The sequence below is a fragment of the Pelobates fuscus genome, chromosome 8, assembly GCF_036172605.1.
Source record: "Pelobates fuscus isolate aPelFus1 chromosome 8, aPelFus1.pri, whole genome shotgun sequence".
NCBI lineage: Eukaryota > Metazoa > Chordata > Amphibia > Anura > Pelobatidae > Pelobates > Pelobates fuscus.
Window position 1 is genome coordinate 28,448,153 of NC_086324.1, and position 27,981 is coordinate 28,476,133.

The following is a 27,981-nucleotide window of genomic DNA, read 5'->3' on the forward strand; positions in this document are numbered from 1 at the left end:
TTAAATGCGATTATACTTATTTTATTGCATTATTTACACAATACAGAAAAATAGAGGTGCTCCATGAACACGATTCCATACAATAATTCTGACGCATCCTTTAGCACTTCAGTGAAAGCAGTGTTCTGCATGACAGCTTTAGTACAGGACTCGACAAATCCCAGGTTGCCAATGGTGACTAGAAATTTCGCCCTGGCACCTGGGATGTCAGCCCTTTAAGGCGGCAGCCCGCGTTGGCATGGGAGCCACCGGCATACGAGGGAGCAGTAATATACCTGCAGCTCCTCTCTGCACCCTTGCGCTGTTTAATGATGCCGGGAGCCAGAAGATGATGTCACTCTGGCCATGGCATCACTACAGAGAGCGCGAGGAAGCAGTTGGGAGGCTGAGTGGATTTCAAGAAAAATACAAATCTCAGTTTATGTGTGTGAGAAAATGTGTGTGCAGGTGTGTGTGTGTGTGTATGTGTGTGTCTTTTAGGTACCTGCCCCCCTCCAATCACACGATAAAGTTGTTTTTACTCACCTTTTTTCCCACGTTGTGCCCGTTTCATCATGGCTGTGGCTAGTCAGTCATAATGACCTCAGCTAAGGGAGAATATTGCGCATGCGCAGCAAAACAATGTGCCATTCAGCATCTCCTCGTAGAGATACATTTAATCGATGCAACTCTATTCGAAACTTTAAATGCCTCCACAGAGCGCATGGAGACGCTGAACCAAGGACTCTAGTGGCTATCTGAGTGACTGCTACTAGGCAGCAATGTAAACACTGCCTGGTCTCTGAAAAGGCAGTGTTGACATTGAAAGTTCTGCAGGTACAGGCTATAGACACCAGAACAACATTGTATTTTTCTCGTTAAAAATTTTACTTTAAATTCGTTTTTTTTTTTTTTTTTTTAAACCTGGCTCCTAGATTCTAAACAAATTTGTCAAGCACTGCTTTAGTAATATATCATTTAATTTCATGAGTGTAACTACCCATATGCAAGTGCGCAGTACACTTGCAGAGTCTGCCAATCAACCTGTGCTGTCCATGCTTTTTTTGTTGAGGGAACTTACCAGCATTTTTATTACTATGCTTACTTATGTCTTAGTACAGGGCTCGACAAATGCCAGAAATTTTGTCCTGGTGCCTGGTATTTGTGAGCCGTTCCCTCAGAGACAGCGAGGGAGCTGTGATCTCCCTGCTAAGCTCCCTCATGTGCTGCTTAGTGATACCAGAGCCAGAATATGATGTCACTCTGGCTCCATCATCACTAAGCGGCGTGCGAGGGAGCAGAGCAGGGAGATCACAGCTCCCTCACTGTCAGCATACAGCCGGCCGCCCACATTGGACCCCAGGTAAAATAGATCCACTCCACCTCTCCCAAAGATAGGGAGGATGGGTGGAAAAGAACTGCATGATAATAAATAATGTGTTTGTGTGTGTGTGCGCGCCTGTCAATGTATGTGTTTAGGTGATCAGCTGCCCCCCCACCAATCACATGGGAATGGGGTTTATACTCACCTTTTTTCCCCACGCTGTACTGGTCTTGCAGCGGGTGGTCCCACCTCTATGGTTGGGATAATCACACTTGATGATCTCTGCCAATCCAATGCTTTCCATAGGAGAAGCTACTGAATCAATGCATCTCTATGGGGAACGTTCTAGCGTGGAGGCGCTGAATGTAAGCGCTGCATACTGTGCAGCACTGAGATAGGAAGCACTTTAGTGGCAGTCATTCACACAGCCATTAGAGGTATCACTAGGCAGCAATGTAAACACTTCCTTTTCTATGAAAAGTCAGTGTTTACATAGAAATACCTTTAGACACCAGAAACACTACATTAAGCTGTAGTGGTCCAGGTGACCATTGTGTCTCTTTAAGAATCTAATTTTTGTCATTGAAAATAAAGCTTTGTAAGTTTAAAAAAACCTGGCTCCTAACTTTTTTTTTTTAGCTAGCTCCTAGATTCAAATCAAATCTGTCAAGCCCTGCCCTAGGAGAAATATGATTGTTAAGTATGAAAAATAAAATTAAAGGGACACTATACTCACCAGAACAACTACAGCTTATTGTATTTGTATTGGTGAGTAGAATCATTCCCTTCCGGCTTTTTGCAGTAAACACTGTGTTTACAGAGAAAATGCAGTGTTTACATTACAGCTTCGTGATAACTCCACTGTCCACTCCTCAGATGGCTACTAGAGGTTCTTCCTGCCATTCAGTATCTCCTCCCTCTGCATGCAGACACTGAACTTTCCTCATAGAGATGCACTGATTCCATTCATCTCTATGAGGAGATGCTGAATTACCAGGGCTGTGTTTGACTTGTGCTGGCTCTGCCTCCTTGACAGTCTCAGCCTATTCTATAGGGAAGCATTGTTATTGGCTCAGACCACTACTTCTGATGATGTCAGCAGACAGGTCAGAGGCAGACAGGGGCAGAGACAGCAGCTGCAGACTTGAATACAAGTAAGATATTACTATATTTAGGGAGGCGAGAAGGCTAGATGGTGGTTTTAACAATATAGGGTCAGAAATACATGTTTGTGTTCCTAACACTATAGTGTTTCTTTATGGTTAGAGATCCATTCTTCTGCATGGTCCTCTATACTGGAATCAAGCGCCCCCCATCTCGTCTCCTTATCAATCGCTAGCATAAAGCCAGGAGGAGAAAGACCATTATGATGTCTTCAATGCAATGTGTTGCAATGACTAAACTGGATTGTGACAATTGCTAAACCTTAATTTTATACATCTAAAGTGACTTTCTATGTATAGGTTTCAACTAGTGTTTTTCATGATTTACCGTGCAGCTAATGGTCCTACTTTGTTAGTAGCTCCCCTACGCGGCCCACTGCCCGATGTTTGACAGACTGCTCTTCCTTGGAAAGTACATAAATACTTCTCAAAAAAGGGAAAGGCCCTCACATGACACCAATGTGCTGGATTCACAGCTCAGCAAATATGTGACAGGTGGTATCTTATTTCACTCTTTTCATCAATTGTTGTGCATGCAAGAGAGAAAGTTACCCCTCCATTCTTACATGCAGGTTACCTCAATTCTTGTGCTACTATGTGTGCGGATTCAGGGAGGAAGGTGGCCAGAGCGCACCAACAAGCTTTTGAACACTTTTTATTTTGAAGACTACCCAGGAAACCAGGCAAGAGAAGAAACATGCAAGCACTGACAGCCGTCAAACAACCTAGGCCCTTGCCTGTATGTTGCTGGCATAGAAATAAGAGACAAGAAACCACTGAGCGGTTAGGGAGGATTTGCTAATAATTTGGTTAGCATAATGTACAAATGAAATGTTAAAATCTTTCATTGCAAAGAAAGAGGATAGGAGCACATCAGAATGTTGAAAGTAATTTAAAGGAAGAGTTACAGGGGATTTTCAACATTTAATGCAATAACTCACAGGCCTAAAACAAAAACTATTCTGTTTTGATAATTTCTAACATTAAGTAATGTTTTGTTTTGAAGCCCTTCGTGCACCAAAACACTCTTAATTTTAAAGGACCGGTTTTAATAGAAAAAGTCACTGTCCCATTTTTTTCTGAAAATGTCAAAACATTGCCATTTCAAATGCTCTTCACATTCAACATCATACTCAAAGAACACGACAATGCTGAATGCTACCAACGCTTTGCACATAGAAGCATTGAATTCAATGCATCTCTAAGAAGTGCACTGGTCTGGCAGAATTACACTCTTATCATACCAGCCACACATCTCTAACACTGCTATTGATCCAAAAGTTGCCTACTGTTATTTTTCCATTTCTACATTATTTCCCAAAAATGTTAATGCTGAAGATGGGAAATAACGGAGTTCTAGTGTGATTATCTGGTGGTTTGAAACCAAAAAATTAAAAGGAAACTATAGACATAAAACTATTGTAGCTTAAAGTTGTTTGGGTACCTATAGTTTCCTTTTTGATTACATTATAACGTTCAGCGGTATAATGGCCCCTTGCCATTGTTGGATAAACTTAGACATCAGCTTGTATACACAACAGTTCCTTTTATGAGACACAGGCCCCATAAGTTTATGCCATGGATTATTAACCACAAGTCCACACAATGATACCAAAAACTATATATTTCTGGAATAGCAGAATTGTATAAAACAGTTAAAGGGATCAGAACAAACACGTTTTCCTGGCACTATAGGCTCTTGGAGTGCCCCCCCCCTCCCTCAGCGACGAAGGGGTTAAAACCCCTTCAGCCACTTACCTTAATCCAGCCCGCGCTGCCTGCTAGAGACACGCGCGTGCGCATTCAAACCCGCCCATAGGAAAGCATTACTCAATGCTTTCCTGTGGGAATCGTTTTTTGACGCTAGAGGTGCGTGAAGACTTCCAGCGTCAAATAAGTGCGATTTACTCAGTGTAAACTGCTGGCTTAACCCCAAATGTAAACATAGCATTTTTTCTGAAACTGATATGTTTACAGCTGCAGTGTTAGCCCTAGATGGACCTGGCAACCAGACCACTTCATTGAGCTGAAGTGGTCTGGGTGCCTGTAGTGGTCCTTTAATAAAAGGCTGCCAGACCCACCATGTTTTCCTGTGCACACATCACTCCTGCATGCTGTGTAGGCAGTGGAAGGAAAGTGCTGCAATGTTTAAAGGGTGCAGTAAATAAAGCAGTCAGTTACACAGGGGAGGGCTCCCCCACACTGCCCGGCACAGGGGAGGGCTCCCCCACACTGCCTCGCACAGGGGAGGGCTCCCCCACACTGCCTCGCACAGGGGAGGGCTCCCCCACACTGCCTCGCACAGGGGAGGGCTCCCCCACACTGCCTCGCACAGGGGAGGGCTCCCCCACACTGCCTCGCACAGGGGAGGGCTCCCCCACACTGCCTCGCACAGGGGAGGGCTCCCCCACACTGCCTCGCACAGCACCAGCCTGTGATGATTAATACATAGGGAGGAGCCGTCGGTGCACTAACTGCTGTGCTCTCTCTCCCTGTGTGTTGCTAAGCAGAGCCAGCCCGGTATGTGGAGCTCCGGCCCCCACACACTCAGTGACAAACCCCGAGTACCGCCCGCCGTCGCCGGCCTGGGATAACTTACCATGATGTCTCTCCTCTCCGGCCTCCTCTGCCGCCTCCCAATATGGAGCGATCTGATTGGCCCCTGGCGCTCGCTCTCAGGCAGCCGGCACTGGGGGGGCGGAAGTCGGAGGGAAAGCGACAAGAGGGAGCTTGGGCCAATCAGGATCGGCTTTGCTCAGCCGCTGTAAGAGCTCGGCGGCTATTGGCCGGTTCGTGCCTGGCGCTGAGGCAGACCTAGGCCTGGCAGGCAGACAATGCTTTTTTCAATATTGTTATTACTGTCATAACCCGGCGGACACATTGTATACCACAGAGCAGCCAGCACAGAGCGAGGGGACAGCCCGGCGGGAACAGGCACCAGGTATCCACAGGGCTCACTATATGGCCATTAACTGCTGGAATCCCAATGGCAGGATGGAGGGGAGAGGAGCTGATATCCCAATGGCAGGATGGAGGGGAGAGGAGCTGGAATCCCAATGGCAGGATGGAGGGGAGAGGAGCTGGAATCCCAATGGCAGGATGGAGGGGAGAGGAGCTGGAATCCCAATGGCAGGATGGAGGGGAGGGGAGCTGGAATCCCAATGGCAGGATGGAGGGGAGCTGGAATCCCAATGGCAGGATGGAGGGGAGGGGAGCTGGAATCCCAATGGCAGGATGGATGGAGGGGAGCTGAACTGGAATCCCAATGGCAGGATGGAGGGGAGAGGAGCTGGGCTGGAATCCCAATGGCAGGGTGGAGGGGAGAGGAGCTGGGCTGGAATCCCAATGGCAGGATGGAGGGGAGAGGAGCTGGGCTGGAATCCCAATGGCAGGGTGGAGGGGAGAGGAGCTGGGCTGGAATCCCAATGGCAGGATGGAGGGGAGAGGAGCTGATCTGGAGAGCTTCCCCCAACTCGGCCATTGTCACACACAGGGTTATTTACAAGAAAAAGTGTGATTTTCAACTTTTAGGGCAAAAGCCATATCCAATTCTGTTTTCCAGTTTGGCTATTCTGGCCTTAAATTTACAATTCACTGTTGGATCCCTGGCAATTCTCACTTCAGTCCATAACCCTGTCCGTGTGACAATTACTGTTATTATTTATATAGCACCAACAAATTCCATAGCGCTGTACTGTCGCTGTAGCGTGTTTGTTGGTAGACTAACAAACATGTAATTGTAAGGACACACACGACGAGTAGGACGCATAGGCACAGAGGAGTCCTGCTCAATGAACTTACATGCTAGAGCGAGTGGGGTAAAGTGACACAAAGGGTAGGGGTAGAATAGCATTTCAATTAAACGCGATCAGAGTCTGTTGTAGGCTATTAACAGAGCTTTTAAAAATTGACTTTTTTTTTTTTTTCTCCAGGAAGTGTGTAGGAAGAATGTGTAAGTCACAGGCCGTAGAGGTCTGGTTAGGGTTGCATTAAAAACTGCTTTAACCCCTTAAGGACCAAACTTCTGGAATAAAAGGGAATCATGACATGTCATGTGTCCTTAAGGCAGAGGTTCTCAACCTTGTCCTCAAGGACCCCCTACCAGTCCAGGTCCAGGGTTTATGGATTACCTGGGTGTGTCTAAGGTGTTTAGAAAAAGAAAAAAAAAAACACCTTTTGAGTCTAAGGTTTTTTTTTCTTCCTTTTTCTAAACACCTTAGACACACCCAGGTAATCCCCAAATCCTGGACTGGTAGGGGGTCCTGAGGACTGGGTTGATAACCCCTGCCTTAAGGGGTTAAAGACAGTGAATTGAGCAGTCAAGCGGCAGGGCATGATACATAAACCAAAACTACTTGATTAAGCTAAAGTTATTTCAGTGCTTAGGCCTTATCAAGAAATCTGCAGCATATTAAATCTTCCTACTATATGGTAGTGTTTCTCCCATGAAAAATGACACACATACAGGGAAAAATGTGACTGGATATTTTTCTCTCTTTAAGCTGCACCAGCTGCAGCAATTTTATTATCTCACACAGTGGCATCTTGCTGGTAAAAGTTACATACGTTGTAAATAACTATTGATAATCTAGCTGTTGTGAAGAATATTACTCTTCGGCTGGCTGAGCATCCTACAGACCACAATTGCTGTTGAGAACTACTGTACGCACTAGTATAGGGATGAATGACTGATATTCTTCCCCTGGGCCACTAAATGATTTGGCACCTTGCGCATTTGTATCTTCTCTCATCCTCCCTAATTTTGCCTGTTTCTCCTCTCCCGTGCCCCTCCCAGTTTCTTCACAATCCTCCCCTTACATTATAACTCTCCCCATTACTTCTCTTTCTGCACGTCCATTTTACAGTCCTCCAAGAAGTAAAGTTGAGGAAGAGACCTGTCGTCAGGTCTCGCATATCAGTGGAGTATGAACGCTTTTCCAATTTCCGACAGTAGTGATGCAATTTCCTTTGACAGGAGGCGTGCAAGCTCAGTTGTTATGCAGAATTTTGTATGTTGAGGGCTGTGGGCCAGCAGCCATGCATTCTCTGGATGGAGGTTGTACACCCCTATTGACTAAGCAAGAGTTAAAAAGTTTAAAATAGTTAAAGGAACACTATAATGTCAGGAATACAAATGACCCCCTGAAATAATACGAAAACTTGCCTTTTTTCCAGTGCCGTGTGGGACAGCTGGGGCTTGCCCCACCTCCTCGGCTGATGTCATAATCTCATAGGAAAGCATTGAACTGATTGAGATTGTCAATTCTGATGATCTCAGTTAAGGGGGAAGGTCCAAAAGCCACCTTAGGCAATCAGCATCTCCCCCTACAGATGCATTGAAACAAGCGTTCAGCGTCTCCTTGCAAAGCGTGTAGACGCTGAACGTCAGTGCTGCACATTGTGCAGCACTGCCCCAGGAAGCACCTCTAGAGGCCGTCTGAAGAGTTGCCACTGGAGGTTTTCTAGGCAGCAATTATAAACACTGCCTTTTCTCTGAAGCTCTGTCTTTTGTTAGTTTTCTAAATTAGCTGTATTACCCTACATGTCACAACTTTCTTTATAATTCAGCACAATCTTTTGCCTAGATTCTAGCCCATAAACCCAAAACAGTGTTATTCACGAGAGGGTTTATTTATATAATGTGGCACTTTTACCATCTGGGGACGTTGCCGTCACGGCTAGGGGTATGGTAAAGGTGAGATTTACTTACCTGAACTGGTTCCTCACAGGCACGGCTATCTAATTGCGTCGGGTTCCTCTCAGCTCTGTTGTACTCGCGCGAGTTCATAGCTCTACCCAGAGTCCTTACTTTGTATATCTCTTGACTAGGTTGGAATTTCAGTGAAGTTCCAACAGAATGAAAAAGAATATTTCATATAGAAAGTGTCGCTTTAACTTAAAAATGTCCAATTGTCAAATTAGGATAAATTGGCTAATTTAGCAAAATGTCCCTACTCATCTAGACCAGATTATTCCCTAAACTCCTGATTTCAGCAGGGTGCATCCATAGTAGAGTTAGTATTTTTTTTTCTTAGCTGTTTTAGTCTAAATTTTACAGTTTGAATGTAATACTGATTGGCACAGCTTGGCTATTTTACTTTGGTGTTTGTCACACTGGTTTCAGGTGACATTCAGTGTAAGATAAATCACCGTTTAGTGAATAGCCTCCTACATTGCTCCCATAGCTGTATTGATTGAGCTCCATTCCAGGTCCAGTCTCTGTGGGCAGTGCAGCTCCTATGGAACGTTCTCATGATTGACAGCTGCATTCACTCTTCAGTCTTCAGGATGTTACAAGCTCAGTGACGTACAACGTGTGCGCAGTGTCTGTGTACACATGCACACTTTGCACGTCAGTGACGTAGATCGCGCGCGCCGTTGTAAACGCGCCACTGGCGGGCAGGAAGCACACTACTGCTTGAAATGCGTATTGATATCTGTGAAGGCGGTGGGATTCAAAACGCGGGAACAGGGCAGCAAAAGGAGTTCCTGTTTGTGTTGGCGGAGGAATACGGTGCCAGCGTCTTACCTGTGCTGGGGCAGGCTGACACGTGGGAATTAGCAGCACCTAGGTAAAAGTACCCAGGATAAAGGGGCTGCCACTCACCCTGGCTCCCCATTGGTTAAACAGTTGGAATAATTTAATTTTAAATGTCTCTAAGCTGTCCTAACATCATTCTTATTATTTCCTTCACCTGATTTATCATAATTTGTGTTATAATTATATATATATATATATATATATATATATATATATATATATATATATATTCCACATGTTTTCCTTCATTCCTCTCGTTTTTATCTTGAATATTTTTCTTTGAAAATGAAAAGCAATACACATTAACCCCTTAAGGACTGAGCCAAATGTACACGTTGTGAACAGAACAAAACGTAAACAAAACCTGCTTTTGCGCTATATGTCTGTCCAGCCGTAATTCACCTCTTTCATATTAAATGCACCCTCCCCTTATTATATATCATTTTATTCAGGGGAAATAGGGCTTTCATTTAATATCAAATATTTAGCTATGAAACATAATTTAATATGAAAAAAATGGGAGAAAATAAGATGTTATTTTTTTAGTTCTACATGACATTTTAACTGTCAATGTCATAATACTGTTTGCTTTTACTGCAATAAAATACACATATATTTGTATTCAGCAAAGGTGTGTGTGTGTGTGTGTGTGTGTATATATATATATATATATATATAGTGATATACGTATATATGTATATAGATATATATTATTTCGTTCTGCGTGTATATATTATCACAATACAATTAGAACGAAATAACACACATCTATATATTTTTTTAATTTATTTTAAATTTTTTTAAGCTTATTTTTTACGTATTTACATATATATTTGTTTTATATTATATATATATATATATATATAACAATAATTATATATATATTTAATCAGTATCAGTCTACGTGTAATTTGATATTAATATATATTAAAATATACCTAGACAGTGTATATATATGTATGTGTATATATGTGTGTATATTATTATTATTTTTTTTTTACACTTATTTAATTTAATTTTATTTCCAGTCATTACAGGCAGTCCCCCTGCTGGCAATGCAGCAGGCAGCTAACCTGGCCATGTGATTGTGAGGTCCTCGCAAGGACCTCACTCTCACATGGCCGGGGGGCTCCCAGGAGGAAGGACGTGCCGCGGGGGGCTCCTTGGGAGTAAAATAGGGTGTAATTGTACGCCCTCTGGTCTTAAATACATGAATACAGAAAAGAGAAAAGTGCTAGTGCGCTGAAAAATATGTATAGAGACACCTCTAAAATCTTCCAGTGACTCTCTAAATGTAAAATAGTGATTTTAACAGAGACCCAAAGACAAGTATGTGCACCCAAACCACTGACACAAATATACTTATAGCCTTATAGCCTGTCAATGTTGGTAGCTGGGTACTGTAATCAGGGAGACAAAAACAGGGAGGGGGGACAATAGGAGGTACTCCTAGTGCATTAAAGTAAAAATATACACATAAAACACATATATATAAAATCCCTATAGGTAAAAAACTCACAAGTGTGGAGTGGTATAAGCCCCACTCACGGCTATCATGCCCAGGGAGGATCAGCCCCTTGGGTACGTGGGATCCACAGAAAAGCTCTTTGTAACCACTGTTTTAGACGCAAAAATTTATTGGTTTAAAATGAATTCCAAGCAGTAAAACATAAAAATGGGTCAGTCCAACCGCAAGCTCACCACACCAAATCGATCTGTAACAGGGATAGATGATAAAACGTAAGTCTTTACTCCTGTTTGCTTCTGTTTCGAGGTGCCTCTCGCCGGTGGATGTTTCCCAGTCACTTCCGTGTGCGTCAATGCCGTGGTCACGTGACGCGTTTCGCCCCGCCTCTCGGGGCTCTCTCAAACGAGCAATATTCTCCTCCCACAAAAGTACGAAATTTATATCGGATGTCCTCAGGCCGTGATCCAATCGGCCACTAAGTCTTTCAATGTTCAAATTAAAGTTCAATTCCCTTCCATTATGGGACATCCGATATACTCCTAAAATACTAAAAGATTATTTCTAAAACACATATTAAAACACTTACTATTAGCCAATATAGGGCATAATCCTACATCATACAAATACAACCATTGCACATAAAAACTTCTTTGCCTCTTAAAAACACAATTATAACAGCAATACCACATTTGAACAAAGGGGTTGATCTCCTAAATGAAAAAAATGAATCTGCACATCCTATAGAGGTATGAAAAAAAGGGATATCCCCAAAAAATAACCTTCACATTTAAATTTATCTATATAATGTAGACCCCAAAATAGAACATACAGAAAAAAGTAAAAAAATATATAAATATCCATATAAATACAAATAAAACTTCCTCTCTCGAGTATAAAAATCTTTAGGAAAAAGGGGGACCTCTATAAAAAATTACATAACTCAAAATCCTTATTAAGACCGGACGGGGATAAAGTATCAAGTAAAAAGATCCAGCGCATCTCCTCCTGTCCGATCTTACGAATAAAATCCCCTCCCCTCCAATCTCTGAACACCCGTTTGATCCCCACAAATTCCAGTCCACTGGGATCCTGATTATGCATATTTTTAAAATGTTCAGAGACACTGTGGCACTCCAGCCCTCTTTTGATGTTATATATGTGTTCCCTTATACGAACATGGAGAGGACGTGTAGTCCTCCCCACATACTGTAGGTGACACGGGCATTGGAGGAGATATATCACATTATTGGAGTGACAGCTGATATGTTCTCTAATGTTAAATTCTTTATTGTTCCTTCCTGATTTAAACATTAAATCTGTCTTAACATCTCCCTTATTAATAGTTCTACATGCGTAGCACATCTTGCACTTATAAAAACCTTTCGATTCCCCTAAAAACATACCAGGTGGTCTCCTTGTTTTTTCTTTATGAAAACTCCGTACTAAAGTACTTCTTAAACTAGGCGCCCCTCGAAAGGTGACTTTAGGTATAGACGGTAACAGGTCTCCCAACTCTTTATCCGTTTTTAATATTGGCCAATATTTCCTTATTATGTGTTTGACCGATCTATGCTGGTCATTAAAATCAAACACTAAAACATCTTTAAAACCATCTATATCTTCACTCTGTTCCTGTACTTGATCTATGAGTTCCTGCTGTGTTTTTCCTTTTACCTCATTAAGTGCTTTTTCTAAAATTTCTTCTGGATATTTTTTCTCTTTAAATTTTTTCATGAGATCTTGCGCTTATCATTTAAATTTGATAAGGATGACGATGTAAGAGAGGAAATAGACAAAAATGAAAATGACATTGAGGAGATTTTTAAACGGTTAGAAAAAAATATTAATTAAAGAGACCAAGTATAAATGGGAGATTGCTACAATGGAGAAGTATTTGTCTGAGAAAATAACACCCAGGGGCCTAAGGTTCTTCAAAACACCCACGTTTGAGAAAGAAAATGAAAAATATACCAAAATATGGGAAGATGCATTAGAAAGATTTTCTTTTGAATGTATGAACATTCTCATCGCATGTAGGTCTGAATCTCTAGAAAAAATAGATGAGGAGGTACAAAACATACATGAGCAGTTGCAGCCATGTATGGGAACAGAGGATTTTACTGAACTATCTGAGAGGACCCAAAAAAGCATTGAAAGGGTGGAGGCTGATGTGAAAGAGACAAAAATTAGGAAATACAGAAGGGATAAAAGAGATTATAAAGAAGGGAAAGTGAGGGGTTATAGGAAGGAATATCAAAGTAGGAACATGAATAGGGGGGAAAGATGGAATAAAGACCCCCAACCCCACAAATCCCAGAATGCCCACCCAAGGTCATGGCCAGAGGTGCACTCCAATAGGGAAAGGGGTTTCCAAGACAAGGGGAGAGGAAGAGAGGAGTGGACAAAAGTAAGGAATAATAGGAGGAAGCAATACGAAAGACCTAGTACCCCCAAGAAGCAGGGAGACAATTTTGGAACTAACAGAAGGAGCAGTGCACAGGTATATACCACATACAATCGCTTTGAAGCGCTCAGAGACAGACAAGGTGATGATGATTTTTTTAACAGAGAATTAAAAAGAGGAGATTTCTCGGTAAAAAGAACGAGACAGAACGGGGATGATTTTTTAGACAGAGAACCGAAGAGAGGGGATTTTTCAATAAAGAGGACGAGAAGAATCAGTATAGGGGATGCAGAGGAGGAAAGAAAAAGAAAAGAAAAGAGGTACAATCGATAACCCCAATTGGGATTAATAATATCTTCACATATTTTCTTAAGGATAATGAAATTAAGGTCCTAAATAAGGGACTTAAATTTGCACCTTCAAAGAATTTTAATACTTTTCCAGCGTATATAGACTTGATGAAATACAGCAGAAGATTATGTATTAAAATTTTTTTTTTTAAATAGACAAAATAATGTGGCAAGCACTTTAGAAGATGACGGTTTTAAACATACCTCTTTTCAAAATAGGTCTAATTTTTATCCCACATATTTAAAACATGGCAATATTGAGGCATTTGAGAAAGCGGTTTTTAATGATTTTAAGAAATTAGAAAACAGAAGAACACAACATAATCTTACCTACGAAGAAAGGACGGCTCTAAAGGGACTCAGAGAAAATGATCAGATTGTCATCAAACCCGCAGACAAGGGCGGTAGTTTGGTGATAATGGACTCTGGAAAGTATGTGGCAGAATGTATGAGACAACTAGAGGATACTGAGGTCTACAAACGATTAGAGGGGAACCCATTGGGGAATATGACAAAGGTACTTACAAAACTTTTAGATAGAGGGAAAATGGAAGGTCTTTTAACGTGTAAAGAATATGAATTTTTAAATATTAAAACACCAAGAATCCCGGTTTTTTATACCCTTCCTAAAGTCCACAAGGACCCAGTAAATCCCCCCGGAAGACCCATAGTCTCGGGTATAGGGTCCCTGTCTTATAATGTATCCAAATACATAGATTCCTTTTTACAACCTTTAGTGGGTAATACCAGCTCTTACTTGAAGGACACTTCAGATGTCCTGAGGATGGTTAAAGACCTAGAATGGAACGAGGGGTATGCTTTAGTGACCTGTGATGTTACCTCCCTATACACGTGCATACCTCATGACAGGGGTTGTGCTGCTGCTAAACACTTTCTGGAGTCGGATCAAACATTGGGGCAACAACAGATCAATTTTCTTATTGATTGCATCAGATGGACTTTAGAGAACAACTATTTCTGGTTCAATTCCCAATTTTTTTTACAACTTAGTGGGACTGCGATGGGCAGTACCTATGCGCCCAGTTATGCCAATTTATTTATGGCCCACTGGGAACAGAGTTTTATCTATGGGCAGCATGACTGGAGCGCACGGGTACGGGCCTATCGTAGGTATATCGATGATATGATTTTTATTTGGGATGGACCGGAAAAGGATTTTAATGATTTTTTACGTTTTATGAATAACAATATGTGGGGTATTCACCTCACAAGCTCTTTTAGCTATAAGTCCATTGATTTTTTAGATCTAAAAATTTTTGTTGATGGAGGAGTCCTCAAGACAGAAACCTTTTTTAAGAAGGTAGATGTCAATGGATATGTATCCTATAGCAGTGGGCATTATTCCCCATGGTTAAACAACATACCGAAGGGCCAGCTCCTAAGATTGAAACGAAACTGCACGGAAGAAACTAGATATCAGGAGCAAGCGCAAGATCTCATGAAAAAATTTAAAGAGAAAAAATATCCAGAAGAAATTTTAGAAAAAGCACTTAATGAGGTAAAAGGAAAAACACAGCGGGAACTCATAGATCAAGTACAGGAACAGAGTGAAGATATAGATGGTTTTAAAGATGTTTTAGTGTTTGATTTTAATGACCAGCATAGATCGGTCAAACACATAATAAGGAAATATTGGCCAATATTAAAAACGGATAAAGAGTTGGGAGACCTGTTACCGTCTATACCTAAAGTCACCTTTCGAGGGGCGCCTAGTTTAAGAAGTACTTTAGTACGGAGTTTTCATAAAGAAAAAACAAGGAGACCACCTGGTATGTTTTTAGGGGAATCGAAAGGTTTTTATAAGTGCAAGATGTGCTACGCATGTAGAACTATTAATAAGGGAGATGTTAAGACAGATTTAATGTTTAAATCAGGAAGGAACAATAAAGAATTTAACATTAGAGAACATATCAGCTGTCACTCCAATAATGTGATATATCTCCTCCAATGCCCGTGTCACCTACAGTATGTGGGGAGGACTACACGTCCTCTCCATGTTCGTATAAGGGAACACATATATAACATCAAAAGAGGGCTGGAGTGCCACAGTGTCTCTGAACATTTTAAAAATATGCATAATCAGGATCCCAGTGGACTGGAATTTGTGGGGATCAAACGGGTGTTCAGAGATTGGAGGGGAGGGGATTTTATTCGTAAGATCGGACAGGAGGAGATGCACTGGATCTTTTTACTTGATACTTTATCCCCGTCCGGTCTTAATAAGGATTTTGAGTTATGTAATTTTTTATAGAGGTCCCCCTTTTTCCTAAAGATTTTTATACTCGAGAGAGGAAGTTTTATTTGTATTTATATGGATATTTATATATTTTTTTACTTTTTTCTGTATGTTCTATTTTGGGGTCTACATTATATAGATAAATTTAAATGTGAAGGTTATTTTTTGGGGATATCCCTTTTTTTCATACCTCTATAGGATGTGCAGATTCATTTTTTTCATTTAGGAGATCAACCCCTTTGTTCAAATATGGTATTGCTGTTATAATTGTGTTTTTAAGAGGCAGAGAAGTTTTTATGTGCAATGGTTGTATTTGTATGATGTAGGATTATGCCCTATATTGGCTAATAGTAAGTGTTTTAATATGTGTTTTAGAAATAATCTTTTAGTATTTTAGGAGTATATCGGATGTCCCATAATGGAAGGGAATTGAACTTTAATTTGAACATTGAAAGACTTAGTGGCCGATTGGATCACGGCCTGAGGACATCCGATATAAATTTCGTACTTTTGTGGGAGGAGAATATTGCTCGTTTGAGAGAGCCCCGAGAGGCGGGGCGAAACGCGTCACGTGACCACGGCATTGACGCACACGGAAGTGACTGGGAAACATCCACCGGCGAGAGGCACCTCGAAACAGAAGCAAACAGGAGTAAAGACTTACGTTTTATCATCTATCCCTGTTACAGATCGATTTGGTGTGGTGAGCTTGCGGTTGGACTGACCCATTTTTATGTTTTACTGCTTGGAATTCATTTTAAACCAATAAATTTTTGCGTCTAAAACAGTGGTTACAAAGAGCTTTTCTGTGGATCCCACGTACCCAAGGGGCTGATCCTCCCTGGGCATGATAGCCGTGAGTGGGGCTTATACCACTCCACACTTGTGAGTTTTTTACCTATAGGGATTTTATATATATGTGTTTTATGTGTATATTTTTACTTTAATGCACTAGGAGTACCTCCTATTGTCCCCCCTCCCTGTTTTTGTCTCCCTGATTACAGTACCCAGCTACCAACATTGACAGGCTATAAGGCTATAAGTATATTTGTGTCAGTGGTTTGGGTGCACATACTTGTCTTTGGGTCTCTGTTAAAATCACTATTTTACATTTGGAGAGTCACTGGAAGATTTTAGAGGTGTCTCTATACATATTTTTCAGCGCACTAGCACTTTTCTCTTTTCTGTATTACGTGGTACCATTTTACCAGGGTACATTGCTGGTGCTGCTTATTTTATTATTATATAATATTTTTTTGTCTATCAGTTTGAATCTTGCGCCAATTTATCTTATTTGTATACTGTGTGTTAAATACATGAATGCTGGAAGAAAATGTCATGTTATTAAAATAAAGTCTACAATCGCTCTACTCCATATAAATTGGAATTTAAAATCAAGTAGCGATATTTGTATTGCCGTCCATTATTTTATAGCTGCGAAAATCACAATAGCTAGAAACTGGAGATCTTCCTTGCCTTTTCAAAAATATCATATTCCTACTCAAATCAGAACTCAACTTAATATGGAGAAACATTTCTCCAATAACCATATTATTAACTTTAAGAGGTAAACACGACTCTGCTCTGATAGGATTAACTATATGAATGTAGTACATTTATGTAAGGTTTGTCATTATGTGTCCTGTTTTACAATTGTTATATTACGTTGATACATTTTTGTAATTCGTTTGTATAATTGTATTTGTTAAAAAATCAAAAATAAATATTATAAAAAAATAAAGTCAAACTCCCTAAACTTAAGGGAGCCGACATCTAACTCAGTGCCAACCATAACTCGACTCAATGCAATGTCCGTTTTCATTGACTGGCATTGATGGTGGAGTAAGAAGCGGGTATGAGGTCCATCAGCCGGTAAGGTAAAAGGTTCTCATGGTTCATGTAGGTCAGTACTTGCTTGAAGTAGTCGGATACTTCCTGCATCCACAAACTATGTGCAAGTTAGGCTACAGATGGTTATACTGGTTGGTTGTTTCTTTTGTTTTTTCTTGTAAATCTGCTAGAAAATATTTGTCTCAACCTGCTCCCCCTTTTTTTTTTTTTATTTTTTATACTTAACTTGTAACACCAAAGTTACATGTATGCTAATATGGCAGCACCCAGGTGGAGGAGTAAGGGAGAACTCTTAAAAAGTTTTTCCCTCTTCAGTGCTTCGATCTTTCACTACTTGACCATTTTCAGCTCTTGATGGAGTCATTTGCTGGAAGCCATGTCACTGGTTGTACATATGCAAGAATAGACAACATAGGTCAGCCAACGAGACTATAGGACCTCCGACAGGTTATGTAGTGCATTCGTTGTGAAATGCCATGGTATCTATTTTTGCATCATGAGAGCAGGTGCCTGTTCCATTTTCCAGACATCTTGACTGATAATTGAGTGCATTGGATTTTCAATTGTTCAGACTTTATGAAAAACAAAAGTGACAGGGATACTTTAACTTTGATTATCTGATTAGAAATTCTGTTTTTGAAAACATTCATACATTTAAAGCCTAATGCATTTTTTTTTTTGTCAATAGATTCCAGGATGGAAATATACAGTAGGAACAGCACCAGGCGAGTGCGGAGTAGTAGTCGTTTATCTGTATCTGGTGCCTCCGCATCCCAGACAACTGAAAAATGGGGTGAAAAAGATGGTAGTCCTGAAGAATCTGTTGCAAAAAATCTTGACAGAGACTTGTATGAGGCTGCTGGTCTAACTGCAACTAGTCTCCAAGATGAATCAATGCTCTATCAAGGAAATGAGCAAGCTGTCCAGAATGGAGTTATTGTATCAGAAGTTATCAGCTCCAAAAGAAATAAAAGATGGCCTGCAAGATTGTTCTCCATGCTGTGCTGTCTTGTCGTTGTTTGCATCCTCGCTGTTATGCTTACAGTTATTTATCTCATGATGGATGGTGAGTACTCGCTCTCTCAAAACAATTGTTTAAAGTAGTTGTGAGGGGTATAAACCTAAGTAATGTACATGCTGTCTAGTGTAGACCCATAATAAGCATGTACTGGCATATTGTGCACAACTCCTACATTTCTTCCTCTCCTGATATCTATGAAAGCTAAAGTAACTACGGTCTATTCACAAAATAGAAGTGCTGTCTGCTATAGTTTGTGGATTATTAATGGTTAAACCAAGAGTAGGCAAAAAAAAAGTCAGTTCCTTTAACCCAGTAAACACTAGTTCATCATTTACCTGGCTGAATAACGCAGAGGACGTCCAGTGTACTTCTGGGCCACAATGTCTTTGCCGTCCATAATTCAGTGGACGAGCACCTGCATGTTTATGCATCTAACAGAGAAATGCCAAAGGCACACACGCATGCTCGTATTTTTTCTACAGCATTGCGATACACATGCATGTGATACAGCAAGAGTTTCGCAATTTCTGTACTTTTTACAGGCAAAGCATGTAAATAAAAGTACCTTTAAAGAATTAAAATAAAAAATCACAATCAATCGTTACATTTTATACGCACACTAGGCCTCATTAGGGTTTAAACATTGCAAGATATTTTTGGTGGGGGAGGCTTGTGTTTTAATATTTTTGTTGATCTAACAAACTGTTTTGTTTGATTAAATAAGAACCTGTAATCTATTCCACTATTGTTGACTAACAAAACTTCTTTTTTTTTTTTTTTTTTTTTTTTTTATTTCTTAATGTAGATATGAAATCTGGAAGAGGGGTCAATGAAGATGGAGTAAAAACTAGTATATTAGGTATGTATTTGCGTAGAAGTGTGAAGAGACTAACTTCCATGTAATCACAACTTAATTAACATAGAATGTGACGGCAGATAAGAACCATTCGGCCCATCTAGTCTGCCCAATTTTCTTAATACTTTCATTAGTCCCTAATTCACATGTGAATTTAAGCAAAATATTTTATTTACATATGTTTGTCACACAATTTCCTCTTTTGGCATAGGATTCTGGGGCTTGTTTGTCCTGTCTGTCATAGTGGGACTTTCCTGCTGCAGTTTTTCCTGGACTGTGACATATTTTGACTCATTTGAACCTGGAATGTTTCCACCTACTCCGTTGTCCCCAGCACGTTTCAGGTAAGACCTGTTTGAATTTGAGAGAAGATGAATTTTTAAAAGTGCATTAAATTGCCGCACTTCCTGACTAAGAAGAGGCTCCACTTGTTCTGGGCTTTTGCTTCTTTTTTTTTTCTTCATTTATTTAAAGGGACATAAAAGTAAAATTCCACTATTTCAGTCAGATGGTCTCTCTGAGAGCCCATCTGAATAGGTATAGTGTAAAGGTTTGACACACATGTGCACTAGCCTCCCAATGCTTTCAAATGGGAAAGCTCAGGATTGGCTGAGATCATGTCTCGATGAACCAAAGAGGTGAAATGTTGGAGATCAGAGCTGCGAGGGAGAAAAAGTAGGTAAACTCACTTTTTTTTTTTTTTTTTTTTTAAACCCTAGCAGAGGGGGATAGTCACCTAACTGGTGACTAGGGCTCTATGACATTAGGAATTCCAATTTGCCCAGCAGTGGCAGTTGTCCCCCAGCCCACAGTACTTATTAGTTTTGCTAGGAACCTCTAATTCTCTGGCACTGGTAGTTGTGGAGGGGAATGGTGCCTAGGAGACTCCAGATAAGAAGTCCAACTGTTCTAAAATGGTTTGACTCCTTAAAAGGAGTGTGGGAGCACCAGGGCACTACTGGCACCATAACCACTACAACATGCTGTAAATCAACACTTTACTGCACAAATAAAAATCACTTTTTAGTAGATACATCCAAAATAAAAACATTTATGCATTTCTTAATTGGGGATATGTCTAAAACCACTTGCAAAACCTGCAGTTCACTTGTCTGCAGCCTTTGCAAGTCCTCTTTTAACCTAGTCCAGACTTCCAGTGACTGTCCAATCACAGATTTCCCAGAGCAGCTCAATGAGGAGTCTGTGCAAGGCAGGTTCTCTGGTCAATTGCTGCGTCTTGAGTTTATCTCCACTGGGCTAGCCAAATCAGGAAGTAACAGAACCTGTCTGCTTGAAAGTCAAGGGGGTGTAGACAGGTTAATTTATAAAAGTGTCATTTTTTTTTTTTTTTTAATGATATATGCACTTTTTCCAAAATTACAAATAAATAGGACATATTCTTCACACAGCTTTTCAGCAAACTAAAGCGCTCTAGGGGGTCTGGTGTGTCCATTTAAAGCAATACAATAGGTACTAAAGCAACTTTCGCTTAATTAAGCCGTTTTGGTGTATAGCTCATGCCGCTGCAGTCTCACTGCTCAGTTCTCTGCCATTTAAGAGTTAAATCACTTTTTTATACAGTCCTGGTCCTACCTCCCTGTATGTGACTTGCAGAGCCTTCCCAGACACTTCCTGTAAAGAGATATCTTTTATGTTTAGTCTTCCTTTATTGCACATTATGTTTAGTTTTACATTTCTTATCTCCTGCTCTGTTAATATTGTCTTTTAGACCCTCCAGGAGCCTGCTGTGTGCACAGCTGATTGAAAGTGAAATTGTATCTTTTTTCATGGAGTCTGTATGAGTCACAGCCAGGGGAGGTGTGGCTATGGCTGCATAAGCAAACTGATTTCACTCGTAAATGGCAGAGAATTGAGCAGTGAGACTGCAGAGACATGATCTATACACCAAAACAACTTCATTAAAGTAAAGTAGGTTTTATGACTGTAATGTCCCTTTAAGTAGGGAACCACTAACCTACCAAATTAACTAGCCTGTGAAAAGGTTTTGGCAAAAATCACTAAAGTTTGTAATGATGTCTGTAATGTCCCTTTAAACTATCATGCTTATTGAGAAGTTTGTTTCTGGGTCTGTGATGTGGTATTTTAGCTTTCTCACATTCCACAATTTTTGTGATACTGCATGGTAAAAGAACACACAGGGACTTTAGCTGCTTTACTTAAATATAAGCACATAAAAAAAAATGTAAAATTGTATTTGTATTTATATTTCCCACCAAGTTGGCGTACAGCATAGATGAACTTTCAGAGCAAACATGACCGGTATATGTTAAATAAATAGCTCTGCTATTAATGAATGCACCCAATAAGTTGGTCAGTAGATGGTGTGCTTGCATGGTAAGCTGCTTCAGCAAAGCTCAGTCCAGAGATATCAGCATGAGCTCCATTTGTTTATACTGTGTAAATTAGTCCGGTCTACAGCAATTTTATTTGAAACTAGAATTTTTATTTTTTAAGGTGCAGTCTTATATAGATTATCTATTTTAGATGTGTTATAATAAAATAATAAATATAATAATTAAGAAAACAAAACTTTAAACCTGTTCCAGTGCCAAGACAATCTTGTCTCTGCAACCCTATTCTCCTTTGGTGGAATCATAAGGACTCATAACTTTTGCCCAGTCATATGCTTCACATAGAGAAGCATTGAAGACACGCAACACATGCACGCTAAACACCAATGTCTTCCAAACCAATTCAAACTCAATCCAATGATTCTCATAGGTAACCTTGGATGCACACGGGATCTGGTGTTCCCATACTTTATCTGCTGGTGCCGGATGTGAAATAGAAGCATTGTTTTTTTTTTTTGTTTTGTTTTTTTAGCTGTCAGAAGTCCCTAGTGGCTGTCTGGCTGACAAAGAATAGTAGATGGAGTATTACAAAATATAAACTGTGCGATTTTCTCAGAAACTGCTGTTTTCATTTGCAAAACTGCTGAGGCAACAGCTATGCTTCAAAATCTCTTCATTAAGGGGCCACTATAGGGTTAGGAACACAAACTTGTTCCTGACCCTATTGTGTTTAATCCACCATTTAGGTGGTATGCCCTCTTAGAAATGGTGAAAACTAATTTTTTTTTTCCAGTGCCGCGTGGGTCTACTGACGCTGGCCCCGCCCCTGATCCGCCTTCTTGGTGACATCAGAGTTGCAGATTTTTAGCCAATCCAATGCTTTTCCCAGACTAAAAAAACAAAACCCACGCCAATTGAATTCAAACTTTAAACACCTTTTTGTGTTGTTCATCCAACAGAATGCAAAACCCCAGTTTGAAGTGTTGGCCAGTTGTGCCACAAAAAAAGGGGGGGTGGGCAAATGTTTTACTCCATAATGACCATCTGATTTCTACTCGGATCAACAAACTGTTCGTATGCATAATACATCCTATTTATATCCTTGAGTATTCTGTTTAAAACAAAAAAACATACAGTCCTTTTTTAACAAAAAGTAAAACAAAACCTACATTATTAACCCCTTAAGGACACATGGCATGTCATGATTCCCTTTTATTCCAGAAGTTTGGTCCTTAAGGGGTTAAATAATGAACAAGAAAAATGATTATCACTTCAGAAAGTTTTGTTACAAGAATGGCATAAAGGCTGAGTAGCAGACTTGACACCTCCAATTTTTAATACTTTTAGATGTGCAATAATTAGCTTAAAATAATCTTACTAGAATTGTAGACATTTTAAGTTCTGCAGCAAACAGTCCTCTCCCAGAACAGGAATAAGCTACACTAAACGGAAAGCTCTCATTCTGTTCTCTTATTTTGTGAAACCCTATTTAGCTGGAGTTTATGGGAAAACGTAGTTCAACTCCCAAGGCACCTCTAGTGATAGTGAGACTTCAACCTGTTTATATAAAACCCGAATCAAAAGTTTGTGCAGTGCTGCCCTTGGGCTCCCTACTGCTGCAATTCCTTCTTTGATAGCACTGATCCGAGATCTTCAACATATTGGTGGTTATAAGCCACATTGAACTGTGTATGTCCCGTAACCTTTTGAAACTGGAAAATTATTGCGATTTTATTAGGCAGGCCCAAACGAATACTTGTAAAATAACTGGAAGGAGTGAACATACAACTAAACTGAAAGTATTTTTAGGACCAAAAAATGGAATTGTCTAAGCCAGCGTTTTCCCAATTAGTGTTCCGCGGCTATTTGCCCGTCGGGTGGCCCAAGCATTTAGGGTCACCTGATGGGTATCCCTAAACAGGGGTCCGGTCAGGCGCTGCAGTCATCTAAAACCGTGACGGGACCTCTGTAGTATTGGATGCTGGGAGGAAGTGACAGCACTTCCTCCCAGACAGAGCGCGCCACCTGGAGGGGGAGATGGAGCAGCGGGGACTGAGCAGCACACCAACCTCAGCCAGCAGTACTGAAGATCCTCCTGCAGAAAAAACGTGTGTGTGTATATCTATCTATCTATGTGTCATATACACACACACACACACACGTGCGCGCACATACCGGCATAGATACACACACCTTGACACACCGTTAGTTATATACATACAAACACAGATACACACTCTGTGTCCTGCATCCTTTTGAGAATGTTTAACTTGTTGAGGACATTAGTCTTAGAGAAGAGTAGTTCTAGTTTGGCTCTCCTGGTGCTTTGTCTCATTATATCACATTACTTAATACCCATAGCCTATGTATATCTATGTATTTCTACAGTTTGAATCTTACTTTGTATAAACAAATGACTCCATTTGGATTTTAGATACTTGTTCTATTTATCTTTGGATATAGTCCTCCTCATCACAATGCAGCAATTACACGTTAATATACTCTAGTTGTCTCTCTGTGCTTAATCTACACTGTTTTGAATTGACTATGAGCCATGTTGGTACAGTTGCTTTGGTTATTAAAACATATTGAGCACTTGAAATCTCTCGACACATTTATCTTTAATCAATTTGAAGCTTACAGACTTCTGCAAAATGAACAGGAAAAAACTGTTTTCAAAATGTAAAAATGCTATAAGCAAAGAATTTGATAAATTTCACCCATGTTGCCAAATCTAACATAACACATTCAATTACAGTTTTCCCTCTTCCAGAAATGTTCTAACCTTTTCTTTATTTTTATGGCTCCCTGTAACATTGCTTATTGTAAGCGTTTTAAAAATGTTGACACGTGTGTTTGTTTGTGTGTGTGTAAAAAAATAAAATATATATATATATATATATATATATATATATATATATAATTTACTGTGTATTGTTTTACAGCCTTTAGTTTCTTATATTTTTTTAAGCAAAAAAAAAAAAGAGGAGTGTCCTAGATAGAAATGTCAATCCAATTTACGCTTCTACACAAATGTACACAAGCAAATCAATGAGATATTGGTTGATACTACTGGATATTTTGCCCTCTATTGCTGTGTCTTGATGACATCACTGAATTTAATATCAATTAGCAAATTTCAGAGCTTTTCTAAGCAGTGCATTTCTGGCTTCTGCTAGTGTTTAAAACATTTAGATATGTTCACAGTTGTGTGAACAGCACTCAAAAACCACAGCGGCTCACGGTAGTGAAATGAGATAACTAGGACCCAAAACCTTAAAGGGATACTGTATGCATCAACACGACTTTATCTTAATGTTTTGATGTATAGATCATGCCCCATCCAGTCTCACTGCTAAATTATCTGCCATTTAGGAGTTAAATCGGTTTGGTTTCTGTTAATGTAACCCTAGCCCCACCTCACCTGGCTGTGTCTGAGACAACCTGCATGAAGAAAATTGTTTAATTTTCAATCAGACGTTAACATGTTTTAGAAATATATATATCTCCTGCTCTGTAAATTAAGTTTAATCACACAGAGGAGGCCCCTGCAGGGTCGACAAGGCTATTAACAGAGCAGGAGGTACGAAATTGTAGATTGAACAGACTGTACAGTACATAAACTTATTATATAGAAGTAATTTTTCAGGAGGTGTTTAAGATGGCTGTGTTAGTCACGTGCAGGGAGGTGTGACAAGGGCTGCAAAAACAAAGTGATTTAATTCCTAAATGGCATAGAATTGAGCAGTGACACTGCAGGGGCATTATCTATACACCAAACCTGCTTCATTTAGCTAAAGTTGTTATGCCTGTAGTGCTCCTTTGATATCTTATTCATTAAAGGCATACTCTAACCATCATAGCCACTAAAGAGTGCTGTAGTAGTTATGATACTAATAGTCTTCTTGCACCGTCCAACAGTAAGTTGTGAAACCAATTACAAACGTAATAAGAAAAAAAAAAAAAGATTGTGTATGTATATATTGTTTCAGGCCTATTGATTACCTCTCATGGGTGCTGTTAGATGTCTACATTTTGGCAGTCTTTTAAAAAATCACATTTATGCTATTAGACAGTTGAAGAGTTTGATAGTACAAGTTTGTTGAAATGAATGCTTTTTTGTTGTGAAGGGGCAGCAGAGGAACTGTTACAGACAGAATTTTGAACAAGCAATAAAATGAAACTGCTGTGAGGTCAATTAGACATTACCAGCACATGTAACACTCTGGAAAGTATTTGAGAATTTTATTACCATATGTGCTTGTACACAGCATGAATCATTTGAAGATCCATTTTTAATTTATTTAGAAAATTTGTCGTTAAACTTTTTTTAATAGCTTCTAGTCTGTTTGGAAAGCAAACATTTTGGCAAAATGTTAGTAACATTTGTTAAATGTGATTCACCATCTGCCTCTAAGTTTTTAAATATGTTATAAATCCAGTATGCCAGATCGAACCATTTTTTTTCCAAGTAAATCTTCAAAAGACAATGATTAGTAGGGAAGCCAGAATGCTTTTGCTTGTTTTCTTTAAAAGATGTAATCTTTATTCCAAGATAAGTGAAAATATAAATGGTGGAAAAATCCTGAGTAATGAAATTAACAGTAAGTCACAATGTGCCCACCAACACACTATCATCTCAACACACACCAATTTTATATATCCAGTAAGAAAGTGGGACTGAGGAAGCTTAAAGAAACACCGCACCATATAAAGATAATTTTTTACAAACTCCTCTGTGTGAACAAAAACTTGGATATTTGGAAATGTTATGTTCCCTGATATTTTACTTTTAAGCGTGGCTTTGAAGTAAGGTTGTAAGAAAGCATTGACTCACTCTGAGTTGAACTGTAGCTGTCCTCAGTTGCTCTGTATGCTTATCATATACCTCTCTTTAAGTTGACTTACAATTGATTGTTCTTCCAGTAAGATCAACTAGCAGGATCTGTCAGGCAGGGAAGTGCCTGCTTTGTTTGCACTTTTTTTTGTATTAATCATAATTTTAATACATTTCATCCACTTAAAATGTATACTATAACTTGCTTCACTGCAATGTCAATTTCTATACAGGTTGACTAATATTTTCTTTTTTCTTTTAGGAAAATGACAGGACACTCTTTTCACATGGGATATACCATGGCGATTCTTAATGGCATTGTAGCAGCGCTGACTGTCATTTGGTGCTTGATTTGAATGGACACAATGCAAGGATCTCAATTTATGTACAACTCGCTGAATATTAGATATTGCTAACACATACCAATGCTAATGCAACTATGTGAATATGTCCAGTATTGAGGAAATTTGTATGGTTTTATAAATATATATGTATATTGGTTTGAATGATTTGTAATTAACATGATTTATATATTTATGTAATAACGCTGTTTATACAGAAAGGAATTTATAGGAACTGTTTATATTCAGTTTTATTTTATGTTTTAGGGTAACTTAAAGTACAGTAGTTTAAAATAACACTCCAAACAATCATGACCCTTATGGCATGCTGTAGTGGTTATGGTGCCAAGAGTGCCATTGGCCCCCTCTCCCCTATTGTAAGTAGTCAATCTGTTTGACTTCTTACCTGGACTTCTTTGCTGGTCACTATTCCTTGTCTCTCGGTAGCCACCAGGAGAGCTGGACCTCCTGCTCAGGAGCCTCCATTTAGCTCTGCTGAGCGAAGTCAGTATGTTGGCTTAGAGCAGGGGTGTGGAAACTTTGGTGCTCCAGATGTTTTGGACTACATCTCCCATGATGCTCCTACAGCCATAATGCTAGCAAAACATCAGGAGATATGTAGTACACAACATCTGGAGAGCCTGAAGGTTCCCCACCCCTGGCTTAGAGCATCAGCTGATTGCTCTCAGCCAATAAGGTAAGCCTTGCACCTGCAGGCTTAGGTGAGAGTGGTGCCTGGAAGACCCCAGGTGAGAAGACAAACTGCTTTAAAATGAGTTAACTACTTATATTGGGCAGGGGTACCAGGTTACCCCTGGCACTATATCCACTGCATTGTGTTGTAGTGGTTATAGTATTTGGAGTGTTCTTTTAAGTATAGGAGAGTGTTAGAGGGATGGGGATATATATATATATATATATATATATATTAGGTTTACTTTACTATGTTTTCAAAATTAGAATGCTCTTGAAATAGTTTCTTCAAATGTGTTTCAGAAAAGGAAAATGTTGCCAAAAGTTTAAATTATTTATATTGTATCATAAATGTAAATTAAATAGGCATGTATTTCTAGGAATGTGGTGTATCAGGGGCCCCAGGACTTTTCATTTCATTTAAGTATTTTAAACATATTCAAATGGCACAAATTACAGTCAGTGATGGCAGATGTCTTCCCTGAATATCAGAATGTGATGGACTGTTCTATCAATGTATTGAGCAGGGAACCCATTTTCTCAGAGACCCCAACAAAAAGACCTATATGATCTGCATCGCTTTC

General features: G+C 39.7%; 2 protein-coding genes across 3 annotated transcripts in view; one reads left to right on the forward strand and one right to left on the reverse strand.

Annotated features, from left to right (window-relative positions):
* PRPF40A (pre-mRNA processing factor 40 homolog A) overlaps positions 1-5,151 on the reverse strand; it is a 40,935-nt gene extending 35,784 nt beyond the window's left edge. Inside the window, exon 1 of one of the 2 annotated variants that reach the window (XM_063429468.1) lies at positions 5,066-5,151. In XM_063429468.1, the coding sequence (XP_063285538.1) occupies positions 5,066-5,068 (3 nt within the window). In that variant the 5' untranslated portion in view covers positions 5,069-5,151. The remainder of the gene's footprint in view (positions 1-5,065) is intronic. The other variant, XM_063429469.1, reaches the window with a different exon arrangement.
* A 128-nt stretch (positions 5,152-5,279) lies between these two features.
* ARL6IP6 (ADP ribosylation factor like GTPase 6 interacting protein 6) lies at positions 5,280-27,981 on the forward strand. Its single transcript, XM_063428601.1, has 5 exons — positions 5,280-5,407; positions 18,026-18,403; positions 19,164-19,217; positions 19,426-19,558; positions 26,626-27,981. The coding sequence occupies exons 2-5, from the start codon at positions 18,034-18,036 to the stop codon at positions 26,717-26,719; spliced, it is 651 nt and encodes a 216-aa protein (XP_063284671.1). The 5' UTR covers positions 5,280-5,407; positions 18,026-18,033; the 3' UTR covers positions 26,720-27,981.

Coding starts and splice junctions, on each gene's coding strand:
- ARL6IP6 (XM_063428601.1), top strand. CDS start 18,034: ATGGAAATATACAGTAGGAACAGCACCAGGCGAGTGCGGAGTAGTAGT. Junction 19,218..19,425: donor AGTAAAAACTAGTATATTAG/GTATGTATTTGC, acceptor CTTTTGGCATAG/GATTCTGGGGCTTGTTTGTC. Junction 19,559..26,625: donor TTGTCCCCAGCACGTTTCAG/GTAAGACCTGTT, acceptor TTTTTCTTTTAG/GAAAATGACAGGACACTCTT.